Here is a 16,118-nt window from a genome sequence, read left to right as displayed (position 1 = left end):
TTTTGTCTCCAACCTATGTCTTGTCAATGCTAGGCAAGCACTCTACCAATTAGACCACATCCCAGCCTCCAAAGTACCTTTCAAACAAACAAACAAACAAACAAACAAACAAACAGCATACAGCCTGATTAAGACTAGAGGCAAGCGTGTGTGCTTTATTCAGGAAACTTTGTTTTGAAAGGTTTTGAACTATAAAGTGGGAATGAGAATGCACTATGATGGCTTTCTGGGACATTCAGCCCTACCTGCTTCTCAACTAGAAAAGGTTTGAAGTTGCTGACTGCCCAGAACCCTCAGCAGCCCCCAAAGGAGTTTGGATTTTGAGTTATGTCCTTTAAATCTATTATATGATGGAAAATGGGAGATGATAAAAACTTTTTCATGAAAACATACTCGAGTTTAGAGTAAAAGTTGTGACGAACCTGCACAAATTCAGATACAGATTAAATAGTTGTATTGATCTTAAGCAACATTCTTCCTCTGTCTCCCGTCCCTCCTCCTCATCGCATCTTCCCTTGAGCACTTCAGAACACACCCAGGGAGCGCTGTGTTCACTGTATGAATTTCAGTATTCATTTACAAAAAGGATGAATACTATTTATTTATTTATTTATTTGAGAAAGGGTTTCTCTGTGTAGCCTTGGCTGTCCTGGAACTCATTCTGTAGACCAGGATGGCTTCAAATTCAGAATGCCGGTATTATTCAAATTTCCTCAAATTTTTCAGTTGTCCTGTTGTTTGTGAAATAGGGTCTCTGTGTAGCTTTGGCTTGATTGGAACTCATGAGTATCTACTTGCTACTGCCTTTGTAGAGCTGGATTAAAGGTAGACAAAATTTTGTATTTATTTATTTGTTATATACACAATGTCTGCCTGCATATGCGCCTGCATGCTGGAAGAGCACCAGATCTCACTATAGATGGCTGGCAGCCACCCCACTGTGTGGGTGCTGAGAATTGAACTTGGGACCTTTGGAAGAGCAGCCAGTGCTTTTAATCACTGAGCCATCTCTCCAGCCTGAAAAAAAAACTTAAGAGATTTTCTTATTAATTTTTTTGAGGGATGGCTCAGTAGTTAAGAGCACTTGCTGCTCTTGGAAAAGATCCAGGTCTGGTTCCCAGCACCCATACGGCAGCTCACAACCACCTGAACTCTAGTTCTAGGGGGACCCCAATGCTCTCTTCTAACTTCTGTGGGCACTGCACAAATGCGGTCCACGTACGGACATTCAGGCAAGACACATAATGTTAAAAAAAACAAAAAACCAAACACCTAAACTAAACCCAGAGAAATGAACTACAGGTAAAATCTAAAAGCAACAATGAAGAAAGTACGTTTTAAGGCAAAAGACTGAAGAGAAATACCTCTTAATAAAAGTCAACTCAATCCTAACTTTTAAACCAGAATGAAGAACTTCAGAGGATCCGCCGGCTCAAATTACTGCAGTAAGTAGAGTGAGCATCTGTGCAGAACATAAGGCACAGCACTGGGCTTTCAACTGGAGATGGCTCTGGTCCTGCCGAGTACTGGCCCTGGCGCCTCCATCAATTCATCTCTGAAATACAATTTTCTCATCTGAAAAAATACCATTCTTCCATTATTGCTATAATCAGGAAATGAGAACATACATAAAGTATTTAGTATAGGATTTAGTAATACAAAGAAATACTTCCACACATGGCAGTGAGACCATCTCAAGATAGATTTTACTTGTAAAACTATTTTCCCTTCTCTCCAAAAAGAATTCAGTCTTTCTTGAAAAGTGAATCCTTCTGTCTTCATTTCCTTCTCCTGTAAGATTACTAACTTTAGAGCAGGTACTCATTAAAAAACAAAAAACAAAAAAAACTTTACATTATCTATTATTCAGTTAATAAACTTGTAATACTTATTTAAAAGTTCACTAATACATTACCATCCTCTATATACATTTAATAATAAAATGTGCTTTACTGCGGTAATAGGAAGTGGGACAATTTGTAGGTATAATAATAACCAGTTTGTCAGGTTATAGAAAAGTGTGGATACCAGTTAACACCTTGTCTCAGTGAACTTCTAAAGGAAGCCGTAAGGACCTTTAGCTTCAGCTGGGCGTGGTGGTGCGCAGCTTTAATCCCAGCACTGAGAAGCACAGGCAGGAGGACCTCTGTGGGTTCAAGGCCAGCCTGTCCCACAAAGTGCAGCAAACCCTGTTTCGACAAGAACAAGGAAAACCTTTAGCCTCATTCTTGCCTTCTTTCTCCTTTTCCTCTACACAGTATGTTATATATCCAACCTTGTAATTATTTACCAGACTTTGAGCTTCCCAAAGGGGGGCTCAGCAACTCAGTAACTGATGGCTCAGCACTCGGGAGCATGTACTGCTCTTACAGAAGTCCCAAGTTCAGTTTCCAGTGCCGTGATGGGTAGCCTTATCTCTAGTTTCAGAAATGTGACATTCTTTCAGCTCTGTGGGCACCAGCACACATGGTGGAAGGACACACACACACACACACACACACACGATTCTGTGAGACAGGGTCTCTCTGTATGGCCTTGGCTGTACTGGACTCGCTTTGTAGACCAGGCTAGCCTTGAACTCTCAGAGCTCAACCTGCCTCTGCCTCTGCCTCCCAGAGTGCTGGGTATACAAAGAGGCTACAAAAATGTTTTTAAAATGTGCCCAGCTACAAAAATGTTTTTAAAAACTCATTAATTTTACTCAGCTGTTGTTTTAATTTTGACCACTAATGGTCTCCTCCCAAAGATGAAGTCCTTAATATTTATAGGTTATGAAACTTAAACTTATAGTGTTTATATTTATTTTTGCGTGTACATGTCCATCACAGTGTACCTGTGGAGGTCAGAGGACATGTGGAAATCACTCTTTTCACCACATGGGTCCTGGTGACTGAACTTACACTGGGGGAGGGGGGGTAGGTACCTTTTCCTGTTGCACCATCTCAAAAGCAGGCTCCTCTCCCAACCATGAATGATGAAGGAAGAATCTAACAACTTGGCATTTTAGGCTTTTGCTTGTCCAGTGAGACTAGGAGGGTGTGAGGAATCACTAACTGTGAGATTCTGGAGAACATTTTTTTCCTGGTAACAGTAGTAAGAACTGCCCTTATTAACCTCCTTGGGATGAAGGATGGATTTAAGTTACAGAAGCCAGTGGCCATGAGGTAACATGACATCAAAGGTGGTGATGAATCAACTCGGACACAGAAAGCCAGAACCTATGGTTGTAAACAAACGACTGAATGAATTCCCTGAACCTTATCTCTATGTATTGCCCAAACGGGTCTCAACCCCTTAGGCAGAGAAAATCCTCCTGGCTCAGCCTCCTAGTAGCTGGGACTACAGCACATGCTACTACTTTTGACACTATAATTGTTATTAAGCTAACAGCTAAGTTTCCTTATAGCTTGAGGCAGTTTTAGACCATCATACTTAAAAGTAACATCCAGATGGGTCACAGCTTTTGTCTTGAGAGATTTATCTTTTTCAGAGTTACTTGGATTTTCAAGTGCTTTGGCATTCGGGCTTGTAGGTTCAATCTATATTCGATAGATAGTTCACCGACCTCCTTTTGCTTCTGTGACCGCTTCCACCTGTCTAATGTGGGAGTCTTCCTGTTTACCCACCTCATTTCTCAATTTTCAGCCTCTGTGAGACTGCTCCCATCTGCCTAATAAACTTGGGGCTCCAGCTCAGGGTGGTAGATGGACTGTCACCGATACAGAGATCTGCTGTGCAGGTAAGTGGTCTATTTGACTGAGCACATGTCTATGATACGTTACAGTCCCAGAAACTGGTTCTTGTTGATTCTGTATCAAAAGTGACCAAATTCCATCCCAGACCATGGTTCCAAGACTTTTAGTACCTATGTTTCTGGTATCTTCTGTGTGCTTACAGACCCATGGGCTGTGTCCAGGCACCTGTGAACATATTTGGGACTTGAAAGTTTTCATTTTTGTATTTAATGCTCCTGAAATACAGCAGCCTAGATAGTCCTCAACCTGACCTCTGAACGCAAATACCATGTGAAAGAACAGAAAGAAAAGATGGCTTTCTGGAAAACAGAAGCACTATGTGGCAACAAAATTCAAGCGAACAACAAAGTTGCAGAGAATGGAAAGAGTTGTCTTTCTTTGGATCAGCAGAGATGTGGCACATCCCACCTTGCACCATTTTTGCACACCCCGCCTCCCACCATTTCACCACCTGAAGGGAAACACAGCATTAGGTACATATTTATAAAATGGCAAATTGTCTATAAAAATGCATCCTATAAATCATCTTAACATCCAGTCAGTATAATATAAAATGTTTTTAATTGTTTTTGAAAACATTTAAAAAACAATTTGAGCACTTTTAATAAAAAAAGGGAACTGAAACACTACTGCTCGATGCTCAACTACTGTAATCTCAGCAGGTACAACAGACAACAAAGCACCGGGGTCTGACTCTGCACTAAAGGAAACACACAACAGGGCTTGCTTTTGTGACCTCTGGTGTAGTAAGCACACTGTAGTACAGGACTGTTATCTGAACCTCAGATGCACTGCACAAAACACGCTCCTTCTTTCTCAGTTCAAAAGTCAGTGCTTATTGCAATTATATGCAAAGTTATTTACTTCATGAAGTCTTATCATGATAAAACAGTATGCCAAATGTTTTAAACATCAAAACAGTGGAAAAAAAAAACCCAAGAAAACATATTCAACAACTAAGCAGAATTAGTAAACATTGAAAAAGCAAAAAACCTGTGAATAACTATGCTCACCTGGTTAACACAGAGCCAGTTTCAATACAGCCAAGAGGGGAAAAAAAGTGGTTACAGGATTACCTAGTACTGTACAAGATAAGTCAAGAACACTCATGCACATTTTGTGATCATGTATTAACATGGTGAAGCAAACTAAACTTAATTCTTCCTGCTGTAATATTCTCGTGTAAGAGAATAAGAAATAGAAATATCTCATTGAGATCAGTGCACATTGCTACATAAGACAATTTCATCTGTCACTTTGATGATATTTTGTCTTTTCATAATGAAACACATTTAAAAATTTCAATCTGTGGACTGTACTGGTTGCATTTATCCTAAGAGATGTGCCTACCACAGTTTCAACAAATTTAGTGCAATATACGAACCCCAAAAAGTTTGCTGGACGAATTCAGCCAAATTTAAAGAGTTTGCTGCAATACTGTACAGGGGGTTAAAAATCCTCCAGTCTCTATACTTTTTTTTTTATCAAAAAAGATTTCCATTATTTTTATATTAGTAGGAAGCTAACAATGTAAACAAGGGATTAGAATGGCCTCAAAGTCTCCTTTCCAGAGTATCTCACTGAGAAAGGCTCCCATCATTTGTTAGAAGAAATCACACAGTTCCTTTGGGTATTACGTACTTTGGTGTGCAGTAGTGCTGTATCTCAATGGACAGTGAAGAAATAACTAGTATCAAGAAAAATCTAAGAAACCATTAAATCAAATTAACAGCAAACACACACAGATGCCAGTAACTAGGACATATCCATTGATAACCCTCTGAGCCAACTCTAGCACCATTGATTTATTAGGATGTGTTAATACCCTACTTTCCAAATCTGTTCAACAATGGACCCTTATTAAATTAACCCTTTTATCATATTTGTTAAATATTCAGATTGCAGTCCTCTGATTTATTTTTTAATTAAGGGAAAGAAAAGCTTGGCTAGGTTCAGGAGAGTACAGTGAACGGTTTCATGTTAGCTTTTAAGAACTTAAGGTTAACTTTAATATCTCTTTGAAAAGTATCTTAAAACTCACTTAAATGGAGCTGCCCACTCGTGTTGTGTTAACATGAAATTCATAAATACTATTTATAAGACAAAATGGGAGCCACAGAGAAACACCTTAAAACAAATCCTGAGTGCTTTGCTTCTTTTGCAACTGTGTCCATCACAATAAATAAGTTAAGCATGTAATAAAATGCTCCTCTTCTTCAAGTACTATTATCATCCCCATTGTTCTATCAGAGATATAAAGATCTGAGGCTTCAGACCTCATGCGAGGAAATGCTTTTTGCTGGGCTCTTAATGTTATCTCTTTCCTACTTGGCGGTTTGCAAAGGATCCATGATCAAACTGCATTACTACATTCAGAGAAGTGAAGGAGTCAGTCAGCAAATTGAGGAGGAAAGCTGATTACTAAAGAATACGCATTATTAATGCAAAAAGCATTAAAAATAGTTCTTCAGTAGAATTTCAGTATGTACACGGAGCTATGGTGAAAAACTAAGAAAAAGGCTCTATTTTCCTTCTAACACTCCAATCTCAACAAGCAAATAATAAAACACGAGACAGTTTTCTAACATGCTTGTATTTCTTCTATTAAATTTTAATGTGTGTGTGCACACGCACTAGAGCGTGCCTATAAGAGATAGGAAGGGGAGGGAAAAAGAGAGGAAGGGCGGGGGAGAAGGAAGGGAAAGGGAGAGGGAGAGAAAGAGGGAAAGGAAGAGAGAGTGCATGAGCTAGAGAGCTCCATTTTAAAAGTCACCTTCTAAAACTGGACTAATGCAATGTCACAAATAAATGGCTACTAGTTTTCCTCTTAAAAATTTTAGTGCAGCTTTTACTTTCCTTAAATTAACACTTGCTTTCCATTATTTTCTCCTACAGAAGCCCTTCATTGTGGGAGGCAATGTACCGAAGCCCCAGAAAGTCCTACAGAGATTTCCCATCCTACAGTAGCTTTATGTTTCAAGCTTAAATATTTATAATAACCTGAATATTATCCCTGTTTTAAGGAAGACTCTCTTGCCTACAGTTTACCTTAGCTATGATTTTATACCTAAAAGATAATGCCAACAAACAAAACAGCCTATAACTAAAAATGGATGGTTTCTTTTAAATTCTGTGTAGATCAACTGATGAATTAAAATGAAATTATACAAAATAAAGACCAGACTGCTCTTGTAAAAAGCTGGATTCTTTACTAGCAAATGTGATCAAATGGGGAACATTATAAAATTTAAAACCTAATACTTGCTCTACAGCCTACTGTCTTCAGAAACGTGTCCAGAACTGAGGCAAATCTAACCATTTCCTACTGAAGAAGAAACCACTTCTGCAGCAAACGCTTTTAAAATGTCACAATTAATAGTGTTTCTGCTGCGGGAGGCACTTCCATTAAGACAAATACAATACATATGTCTTTAGATACAGTGTGCTACATATTATAAAACACAATTTATCCCAACATTTCAACAGTAGGATGGTCCTTGCTTTCTATCCATTCAAAACCTGATGAAGTCATAGAGTTCATTGACTCACTGCAAATCTGTTGAAACAGTGGGTCATTCTTTAATTCTTCCAGTGTGGCTTCATCATCCTGTCCCTGCTGACGACCTGGATCAAACAGTAGATTTGGGTCTAAGGTGTTCAAATCATTGATGCTGCCTGAGAGGTCAGAAGACAACCTAATGTCGCTAGGGAAATCAGATGCAGCGTTGGTGAGATCAGATGCTACCTGACCTCCCAGCTGCTGGCTGGTTTGCAGGCTGTCTCCACTCAACAGGTCTTTAACAGTGCTATTGAAATCTAACTGCTGTTCTCCAATTTCAGATTGTGCTTGATTATCTCCAGGAGAAAAACTGATCTGATCGGTGCTATTACTTTTGGTGAGGTAAGATGGCGTTTGGAATTCATAAACAGAAGTGCTGGAATCGATCATATTTTGTGAATTGGCACTAGGAAAAACAGGGGAAGTTTCCAAAATCTGAGTGAGATTCATCCGGGCTGTGTAATTGGAGGGCATGTTGTTCATTCCCAAACCTCTCACTGCATCATCATTGTCAGAATCAAGTTTACTCAACAAAACATTAGTGATTTTTTTACTGTTTGTTTGCTTCTGCAGAGCATTTGGGAAGGCTGTCTGCATCATGACTGTCAATGGAACCGATTGACTTCTTTGAGCTATGTTGTTGGCACATGCATCTGTGTGAACATTTGTGAAAACATGAACTTCTGGGGTCACTGGACTTCCAAAGGGGGTTACATTAGACCGTGGAATATTAGACACAGGATAGAGGGTGCTTCCACTGAGATTCCGTTGGCGATGGACAGCAGGGCTCACACTCCGGCACCTGAAGTTGCTGCTGGCAGATGAATTAGTCCCTTTATTATCAAGCGGAGCGGGGACTGCAAACCCTTCTTGCTTGTTGGTGTTTACAGTGGCACCTTGATGCTGCACAGGAGAGACGGGAGTCAAACGACCAAAATGAGTGTCATGGTGTCTGGACTGGGACTGATACGACTGTCCAGGCACAGCGAAAGCATGAGGTTTCCTGAACCGATCTTCTACTAGTTCCTGATAGCTTGGGAGAATGCCATGGCCAGACACTGATGAATTACCAACCCCACCATACCCATTATTCATCCATTCAAGCTTGGTTTTATCAGGGTGCGTGGCCATGGGTCTTTGCATTGGTTTCACAGGACTGCTTGAGACAATGCTGGCATCATGATAAGCCATACTGGAGCTTATTGGGGTGAATGCAAATGGATTCCTGCACTCAACAGGGCTTGGAGGGACGCTACTGCTGCAATTAGAATGAGGAGTACCAATGGGTGTGTGTCGGCTACTTCCTAAAGCACTATCCACAGGTGTTGTCTGGGCAAGCCTGGAGCAAGGGCTCTCCCGTGACAGACTTTGAGACCCAGCAATCATTTCAGATGTCGGGGTTGGAGTCGGGGTTGGAGTTGGTGTAGGAGTGGGTGTGGGTGTAGGTGTGTGAATTGGAGTGCCATTGCTATGGATTGGATGATAGAAGTGAGTACTGGAAGCATGAGATGACATTGGAGCTCCTGGAGTTACTGACTGACTCTGGAGGGTCATTCCCAAGCAGTTACCGTAAGAATGTGAATTATTCATTGACATCTGCTGCTCCATAAGCACCAGCTCTTCCACAATGCTATCTTGTGTAAGTTCATCATCAAAAGGAAAGTAGCTTTCATTTGTCTGGGAAACAGAAGACTCAAACTCTTTCAGTTCGGACTGCAATGGTAGCTGATCGGAAGACTGTGCTTGTATTTGATTCAAAGATGATTCTGGTATCTGGCTATGTAACTGCTGGCTGTATGTGTCCTGTGGCATCCCTTCTAATTCCCAAACAGATTTCTCTAAATCATGGATATCAGGATGCTCAGGAATTGTCATAACACTAATATCTTGCTGTTGCTCACAGTTGGCAGCTATGAAGTCAGGATCTTTAGTACCTTGTTGCCATTCGTTAGGATTAAAGCTGGCATCTGATTTTGACTCACGATCCAAGAGAAAGACACCTCCTTCAAGTTTTACTTTTCCATCTGGAGATGATGATGGGGCTGTTTGCTGCTCCAGAACAGATTCGCTGGCGACAAGAGTAGGGTCCAAGGGCTGATCCTCTATGATGTGTGCACTGACACTGACTGACACCTTGTTAGGGATCTGAGCACCTGCTGTTGAACTTTCTGTTTTCCCTGAATGTGGAACCTTTTGGTCTTTCTTAACAGTGCCTGGTTTTTGACCTTCTACAGTAACTGCAGAAAGCTGTTCCACAATTGGTTTCTTTACAGGAGGCACCTGAGACTCTTGCAGTGTAGCAGACAGTCGTTTTCTTGGACTTTTAGTGCATAATTTAGAGTCTTTATTTACTGAGTCACCGTTAGATGGTGAGTTGGTGCTGGTGAAAGGTAAGTTCTGAGTAGCAACCGAGAGAGTAACAGTGCTTTGATTATTGCCTGCTGAGACGCCTGGCAGAATTTCATTACGGCTTTTACATTTGGTCCTCTGGTCACAGACCTTAACTGTTTTCACTTCAGTGACACCTTCATTAGAAGATTTTGGTACTGTTCCATCTGTATTACTTTTCTGCCCCCAATGGGCACTAGGTGTTGTCAGGGGAGCTTTAGTCCCCTCAGAGTTCTCTTGGCACTGCAGAGGATGCTCATCTGATGAACCTTCTGGTTCCATTTTGACTTCCACAGCAGATGTTCCCCCAGTGCTGCTGGCCCTGGACCCAGGAGACTGAAGAGAAACAACAGAACCATTCTTGATCTGCGGAATGCTCCTTGATTCCTCTGTTGTTCCAGTAGCACTGCTTACTGAGGCAGAGTGTTTAAGAGGGGCATTACTGTTACTGGGTGTGAGGGATATTGTTGTCATTTTCACCACATTTAGAGAACTCATATGCGATGCAGGTACAACGGCAGTTTTGATGGGACTGCTGGTAAAGAGCACAGTTGTAGGAGAGCGGATGGTGAGCGCACTGCTGTTTGCTGGCTTGGGTAAGATCTGAGGGTAGCGGTGCCGGGCAGAACGGTCCCCACCAGGACTGGCTGGAACGTTCTGAGGAGTCTTTGGTGTCTGTTTCACAGACTGCATGTGCTGAGTGACCACCTGCACGTTGAGGGGAAGAACCTTGCCATCAGGAGAACTCATGGGACTTGGTGAAGTTACTAACTGCCTGGTCCGCTGGACCTGCAAAAAGGTAGAAAATGAAAAGTACATTTTAAAAGTAAGTTGTATTCTGTATAGTATTGAGGGAATTATTAAGTATCAATTAAAAATAATGTCAGAATAGAATTCTTTTGGATCATGTTGAATACAAGTAGACCTTCAAATACTTTAACAAATATAGCCATAATATAATAGTTCTGAAATACAGTAACAATGGGAAAAATAATGGGAAAAAACTAAGTTACTTCTCAATTCATAAGACAAAATACTTCATACCTACGACAAATACTTGCCTAGCTAGTGGGCTAAAGAGGTTACAGAGAGAAGAGATACAAACATGAAGAAAGATAAACTCTAAAGTATCTAGTGGAATCTTTTCTAAGACCGCTCACTGCTAGAGTATTAAAGTTCAGGTCTGCTCTGGATTTGAGTGACTAGCCACTGTGGATAAGAAGGTCCTAGACAAAACTAAGATCTCCTGAAGTCTGCTTCTCAGATGATAGTATGGCCACCAGCTACTGAAAATTTTAATCGAATAGCAACAATGAAGATACTGGTAACAAGAAAAGCAAGAGAAATTATCTCCTTAATAATAATAATGTAAGGTTATCACTTACTTTAGCAGGATACACCTGCACTTGAAAAGCCCTATCACTATCATGTTAGCTGTGTGACCGTGACCTGGACAATAGTCTACCCCTGTACCCATCCAGCTAACCACAGAAGCGGCCACACTAAACTATAAAGTCCTCAATACTATATTATAACTTGATCTAGTTAAATACATTTAGGCTTCCAAAGTTTCCTGACTCAGACAGGGATGAAACAACTTTCAAATGAATTTATTCTTACTAAAGTTCTGAATGGTTAGATTCACACTTAAAAAAATCTCCATTTTTATATCTTCACTTCTGTTAAGTTTAAAATTTGCTTTTCATCAGCAATACACATTCAGAATTAAAGACAAATGACTGAAGGGTAGTCTGGTCACAAAACCAGTTTATGATTCTTTCTACATAGGCCCTTGCCTTGTCATCTGCTATGACTTCCCACCATCTCAGTAAGGACAGCCTCTAGCAATAATATTACCGGAATGGGACTAGGGACAGCTGCCACCACAATTCCGATGGGCTGGGGAGAAAGGATTGCAGGGTTCCCATTGGGTAGATTAGTCACTCCGTTGGCTGCAGTGCCTTCTGTTTTTTTTGCTGAGGATTCTCCTGGCAATGGGGATTGCAGTTTCTGTTCTTGCTGCTTTTTTTGAATTTTCCGTTGCAATTGCTGTTTAGCATCAATCGGAGATGGCAAAGTCTTTACTTGAGGTTGAAAAGAATTACTTTCAGCTGTAGGTATAAAAGCAGAAGGCTGAGGGATTCCTTTAAGTCCTGAAAAGAAACACAAAGGAAAGCTAAAATAAATACTGTTTTTCATGGAAGGCCGTATTACTCAGTTTCTTAGATTCTGTAGCCATCTACTGGACAAAGCAACTAAGCCAGCACATTCTAACTCACAACTTATTTACAAAGCAAAGTAACAGCCTTCCATTTATATCAGTCAACAAGATTTTGACATCTTAAAATATGGTTTAACCAGGTCAGTTCCAGTTAGGTACACAATGGCAGACAATTTTAAAAAATTAGGTATATCATAAATGTGGGGACAATAAGAAAAATACATGCCAACAGAGCATTTTTACATTGTATTAGATGCCAGCGATTTTTTTATCCCTTTCTGTAATTAGAATGAAATTAATAAATTTTCGTAATTTTAATATTAAGCCCATAAGGAAAACCTAATAAATATTTTCCAAAACCACTCTATAGCCTAAAAAAATTTACGTGGGGAAAACAAGTTTTTAATCTTACCAGAAATTCACAAAAATATGAACCATTATTTTAATTGTTACTTTATGATTATTCCAGTGTGACCTAGAGAAATTAAGAAGCAGAATTTCTTAGTAAGACTAAGGTTAAGGCATTTTGAAAAGTGTCACTGAGAAAACGTCTTAAAAAAGTAGTAAGCTAGCAGAAAAAAAAAAAGAAAAAGAAAAAAGAGCAAGATATTAAGGAAACTAAGTTTGTAATAAAAGTACTTTTTACAAAGTTCATTTCATACTTAGGAAGTGGCACTAAGTAGTTAGGAAGTCCCAGTGTGCTGTGGAGGAGCAGGATAGCCTGCTCTTGCACCTTGCCTTCTGTCCCCAGTCAGGTTCTGCTCTTCACCACTCTAGTTAACAGCCACAACTTGGTGCGGGTGGGGGAGGAAGGCTAGGAAGAAGAGAAAGACAGGAATTCTCTTCTGCAAATTCTGGTCTGTAATCCTTCGTTTTTTTGATCTTCTTTTCTTTTAAATCATGTAATTACTGTTTTTCTCTCTGAACTCAGCCTCACTGCTTCCTCTGGCTCCTGGTCTCAGCTTTCCTCCCAGCACCTGGACCCAGGAAAGCCTCTGCCAACAGCTCATAGCTTTCTGTCTTGTCTTCTTGCCAGTGTTTCTGGACAGGAATGAGTTCCAAGCAGCTGACTTACAAGAAGGACATTTGTAACACAACCTGTCCTCAAGATGGACATTATGTTTATTAAAAAATGAATTTGCCTTCAAAGGGTGAAAATTAATTTATTATGAATATTCTTTTTAAAAAGTTACTAAGAGTTGAAAACAAAATTACAAGAGATTCAAAAAGTGTTTTCTGTAATGATATATTTGGTAGAAAGTTTAGTGTTCTTATATATTATTTTAAAAAATGGAAATCACCTGTTCACAGTGTAAGTTTTAGAACATTCTTTAGAATTATTATTTTATATGTATGAATGTTTTGCCTTCATGTATGTACATGTATTATGTTCATGCCTGGTGCCTGCAAAGGTCAGAAAGAGGGCTTCAGATCCCCTGGGACAGAAGTTAGAGATGGTTGTTTGTGAGCTGCCCGTGTGGGCCCTGGGAATAGAACCTGGGTTATCTTCAAGAGCAATATGTGCTCATAACTACTGAGCCATCTCTCCACTTTACACTTAAATCTCAAAAATTCCTTCATTCTTTTAATCAGTCTTGCAAATAATGGGAAACAGATGGAGCTGCCTCCTTCACAGAAAAAACTGAATGCCCATCTACAGAGGCACCTTTCCAGCTGTTAGTGGGCAGAGCAGAAAGAGATCAGAGTGTTCTGAAAGCTCTACACCCTTGAAAGTCTTATTTTGCCAGAAGGAAGAAGCTGAGGCAACCTGGGCTTTGGAGACAGGTAAATAGGATTAAAATCCTAGCTGCATTACTTATCTGGAAAAGGATAAACTATTTCACGTCCCATAATCTGTTTCCTAGAATGAATACCACCTATTTCATAGCCTGCTGAGGGAATTAAGGGAGGTAACACATATGCGAGCTATTTAGCTACAAACACTGGCTTGTGCCTAATTAAGTGAAAAGTCGGGTTTGGTCATACACAGTTTATATATAGGAAAAAAAAAGTTATGATCAGCTACCCTGACAGGCTGTTTTGCTGATACTAGCTGTCAACTTGCCAGTAAGTGAAGGGGAGAGATTATATACATGCTACTAACAGCTCAACTCTCTTCAGGATAAATCTACTGCAGATTTTAAAAAATATTTAGATTTAACTTAGAAGCATTATCTTGAAAAACAAGTTTCATGTTAATACTCTTCACAGAAATAATTTTATAAAGTAATGTAATTTGTTCACTCTACAATCTGTTAGGTATAAATAAAATAAGGCTTTTAAAATTTTCCATTAGAATGGATACCTTACACATAACTATTTTTAGGAATACATAAGATATTCCAATAATGTTAATTGCTAAAATTGTCAATACCAAAAATTTCTCTTTGAATTAAAATTCTCACTTAAACTGCTATTAATTTTTTTTTTTTTTTTTTTTTTTTTTGCAGCCAGGTGTGGTGTTGAACAGAGTAAAGAGGATTTCTATGAGTTCAAGGTCAGCCTGGTCTACATTGCAAGTCTCAAGACAGACTGGGCTCTAGTAATAGAAATAAACCCAAACAAAAACTCTTGTCATTTTATAGCACCACTTTACAAGGTTTATTTCTTATGAAACCAGGTAACTAGTCAATGGAACTCAAAGATCATTTTATTTACAAGCTTAACTTCTGGGACAGGAGGCTAGCACATATTTTAAAATTTAATCTTTTATTTTACTTTTAACATAATAACTAACTTAGGCACACAGACTTAAAAATACAATATATTCTTTACATTTCAAACAAGGATAGGAAGTATGATAGAGGGATTCAAATAGTTTACTCTAGCAGAGCAATGTACTAAAGTATAGCTCTACAATTTAACAATTTTTTTTTGTTGGCTTAATAAAACATTTACATTTAGTGTGAACTGGAGTGAGATAAGAAAGTGATGAAATCTGGTTAAACTCTTCGTTGTTGAGCTCTTTACACTTTTTCATGTAAGTACAGGCGCACAGGTGCCACAGAGTGTACGCAGAGATCACAGGACAACTGGCAGGTGAGTCAGTTCTCTCCCTGTCATTCGGGTTCTGAGGCTTGCACTCAGGTTGTAAGGCTTGACAGCAAGTGCCCTTACCTACTAAGCCATCTTCCTGGAGCCTTTGCTCTCCTTTTGCTACCAGCTATAAATACAGCAATGTGGTGAGTTTCCGTACCTGCTGGTGCTGCTGCCATCACAGTTAGAGCTGCCATTGACTTGGTGCCTATATAATGACTCTTTACAAGGAAGTGGGCTAATTCCAAGACTGTGTCAAATGGCTGGCTTAACACTTTCTGGGCCCACTCACACACAAGACGGCAAGCAGAAGAGATAACTTCCTCATCAATATTTTGAAGCTGCCCAGATGGTTCAACTCCTTCCAACTATACAAAGGAAAGAGGAAGAGTTAACTTTAAATAATAGTGATGATGATGATAACAATGATGTTCAGAGAGATTAAGATGAAGTATACTGAAGATATTAATTCATTTAATAATTTATTTATTTACTTATTTGTTTTTCAAGACAGGGTTTCTCTGTGTAGCCCTAGCTGTACTGGACTCGCTTTGTAGGACAGGCTGGCCTTGAATTTACAGAGATCTCCCTCCCTCTGCCTCCCCAACTGCTGGGATTACAGGTGTGCCGCACTGCGCCCAGCTGAAGATTTGTATTTTTTAAATTAATTAATTAATTTATTTATTATGTATACAATGTTGCCTGCATGTACACCTGCACTCCAGAAGAGGGCACCAGATCTCATTACAGATGGTTGTGAGCCACCGTGTGGTTGCTGGGAATTGAACTCAGGACCTCTGGAAGTGCAGACAGTGCTCTTAACCTCTGAGCCGTCTCTCCAGTCCGAAGATTTGTATTCTTAATTGGCAGATGCAACTTATATCTCTTGGTCAAAACAGCATGAAGGAGCTATTGGTAGACTTGTAACAGCTTTGCACATGAGAGTGACTCTGTAAAGAAGTCAGTCAAGTGCAGGGGATACAGCACTTTAAATGGCAACCAGAGTCAGGTGTGGTGGGACACCTTCACTCTCACCAGTTGGGAGGCAGAGGCAGGTGGATTTCTGTCAAGTTCAAGGCTTTTGTGGTCCACATAGTGAGTTGAAGGACAGACAGGCTTATATAGAGAACCTCTGTCTCAAAAAATAAAAACAAACAAT

General features: G+C 39.8%; 1 protein-coding gene across 3 annotated transcripts in view; it reads right to left on the bottom strand.

Annotated features, from left to right (window-relative positions):
• Positions 1-4,299: 4,299 nt before the first annotated feature.
• The window catches only part of Rfx7 (regulatory factor X7), a 93,407-nt gene continuing 81,588 nt past the window's right edge, over positions 4,300-16,118 (bottom strand). For all 3 annotated transcript variants that reach the window (XM_055598300.1, XM_055598284.1, XM_055598291.1), the window contains exons 8-10: positions 15,120-15,327; positions 11,560-11,855; positions 4,300-10,491 (exon numbers count right to left, since the gene is read on the bottom strand). In XM_055598300.1, coding sequence (XP_055454275.1) covers positions 7,222-10,491; positions 11,560-11,855; positions 15,120-15,327 — 3,774 coding nt within the window. In that variant the 3' untranslated portion in view covers positions 4,300-7,221. The remainder of the gene's footprint in view (positions 10,492-11,559; positions 11,856-15,119; positions 15,328-16,118) is intronic.

This window comes from Psammomys obesus, unplaced genomic scaffold, assembly GCF_907164565.1.
Source record: "Psammomys obesus unplaced genomic scaffold, mPsaObe1.curated_primary_1811, whole genome shotgun sequence".
NCBI classification, from domain to species: Eukaryota; Metazoa; Chordata; class Mammalia; order Rodentia; family Muridae; genus Psammomys; species Psammomys obesus.
The sequence above is the reverse complement of the archived record's forward strand: the minus strand, read 5'-3'. Positions and strand labels throughout refer to the sequence as shown.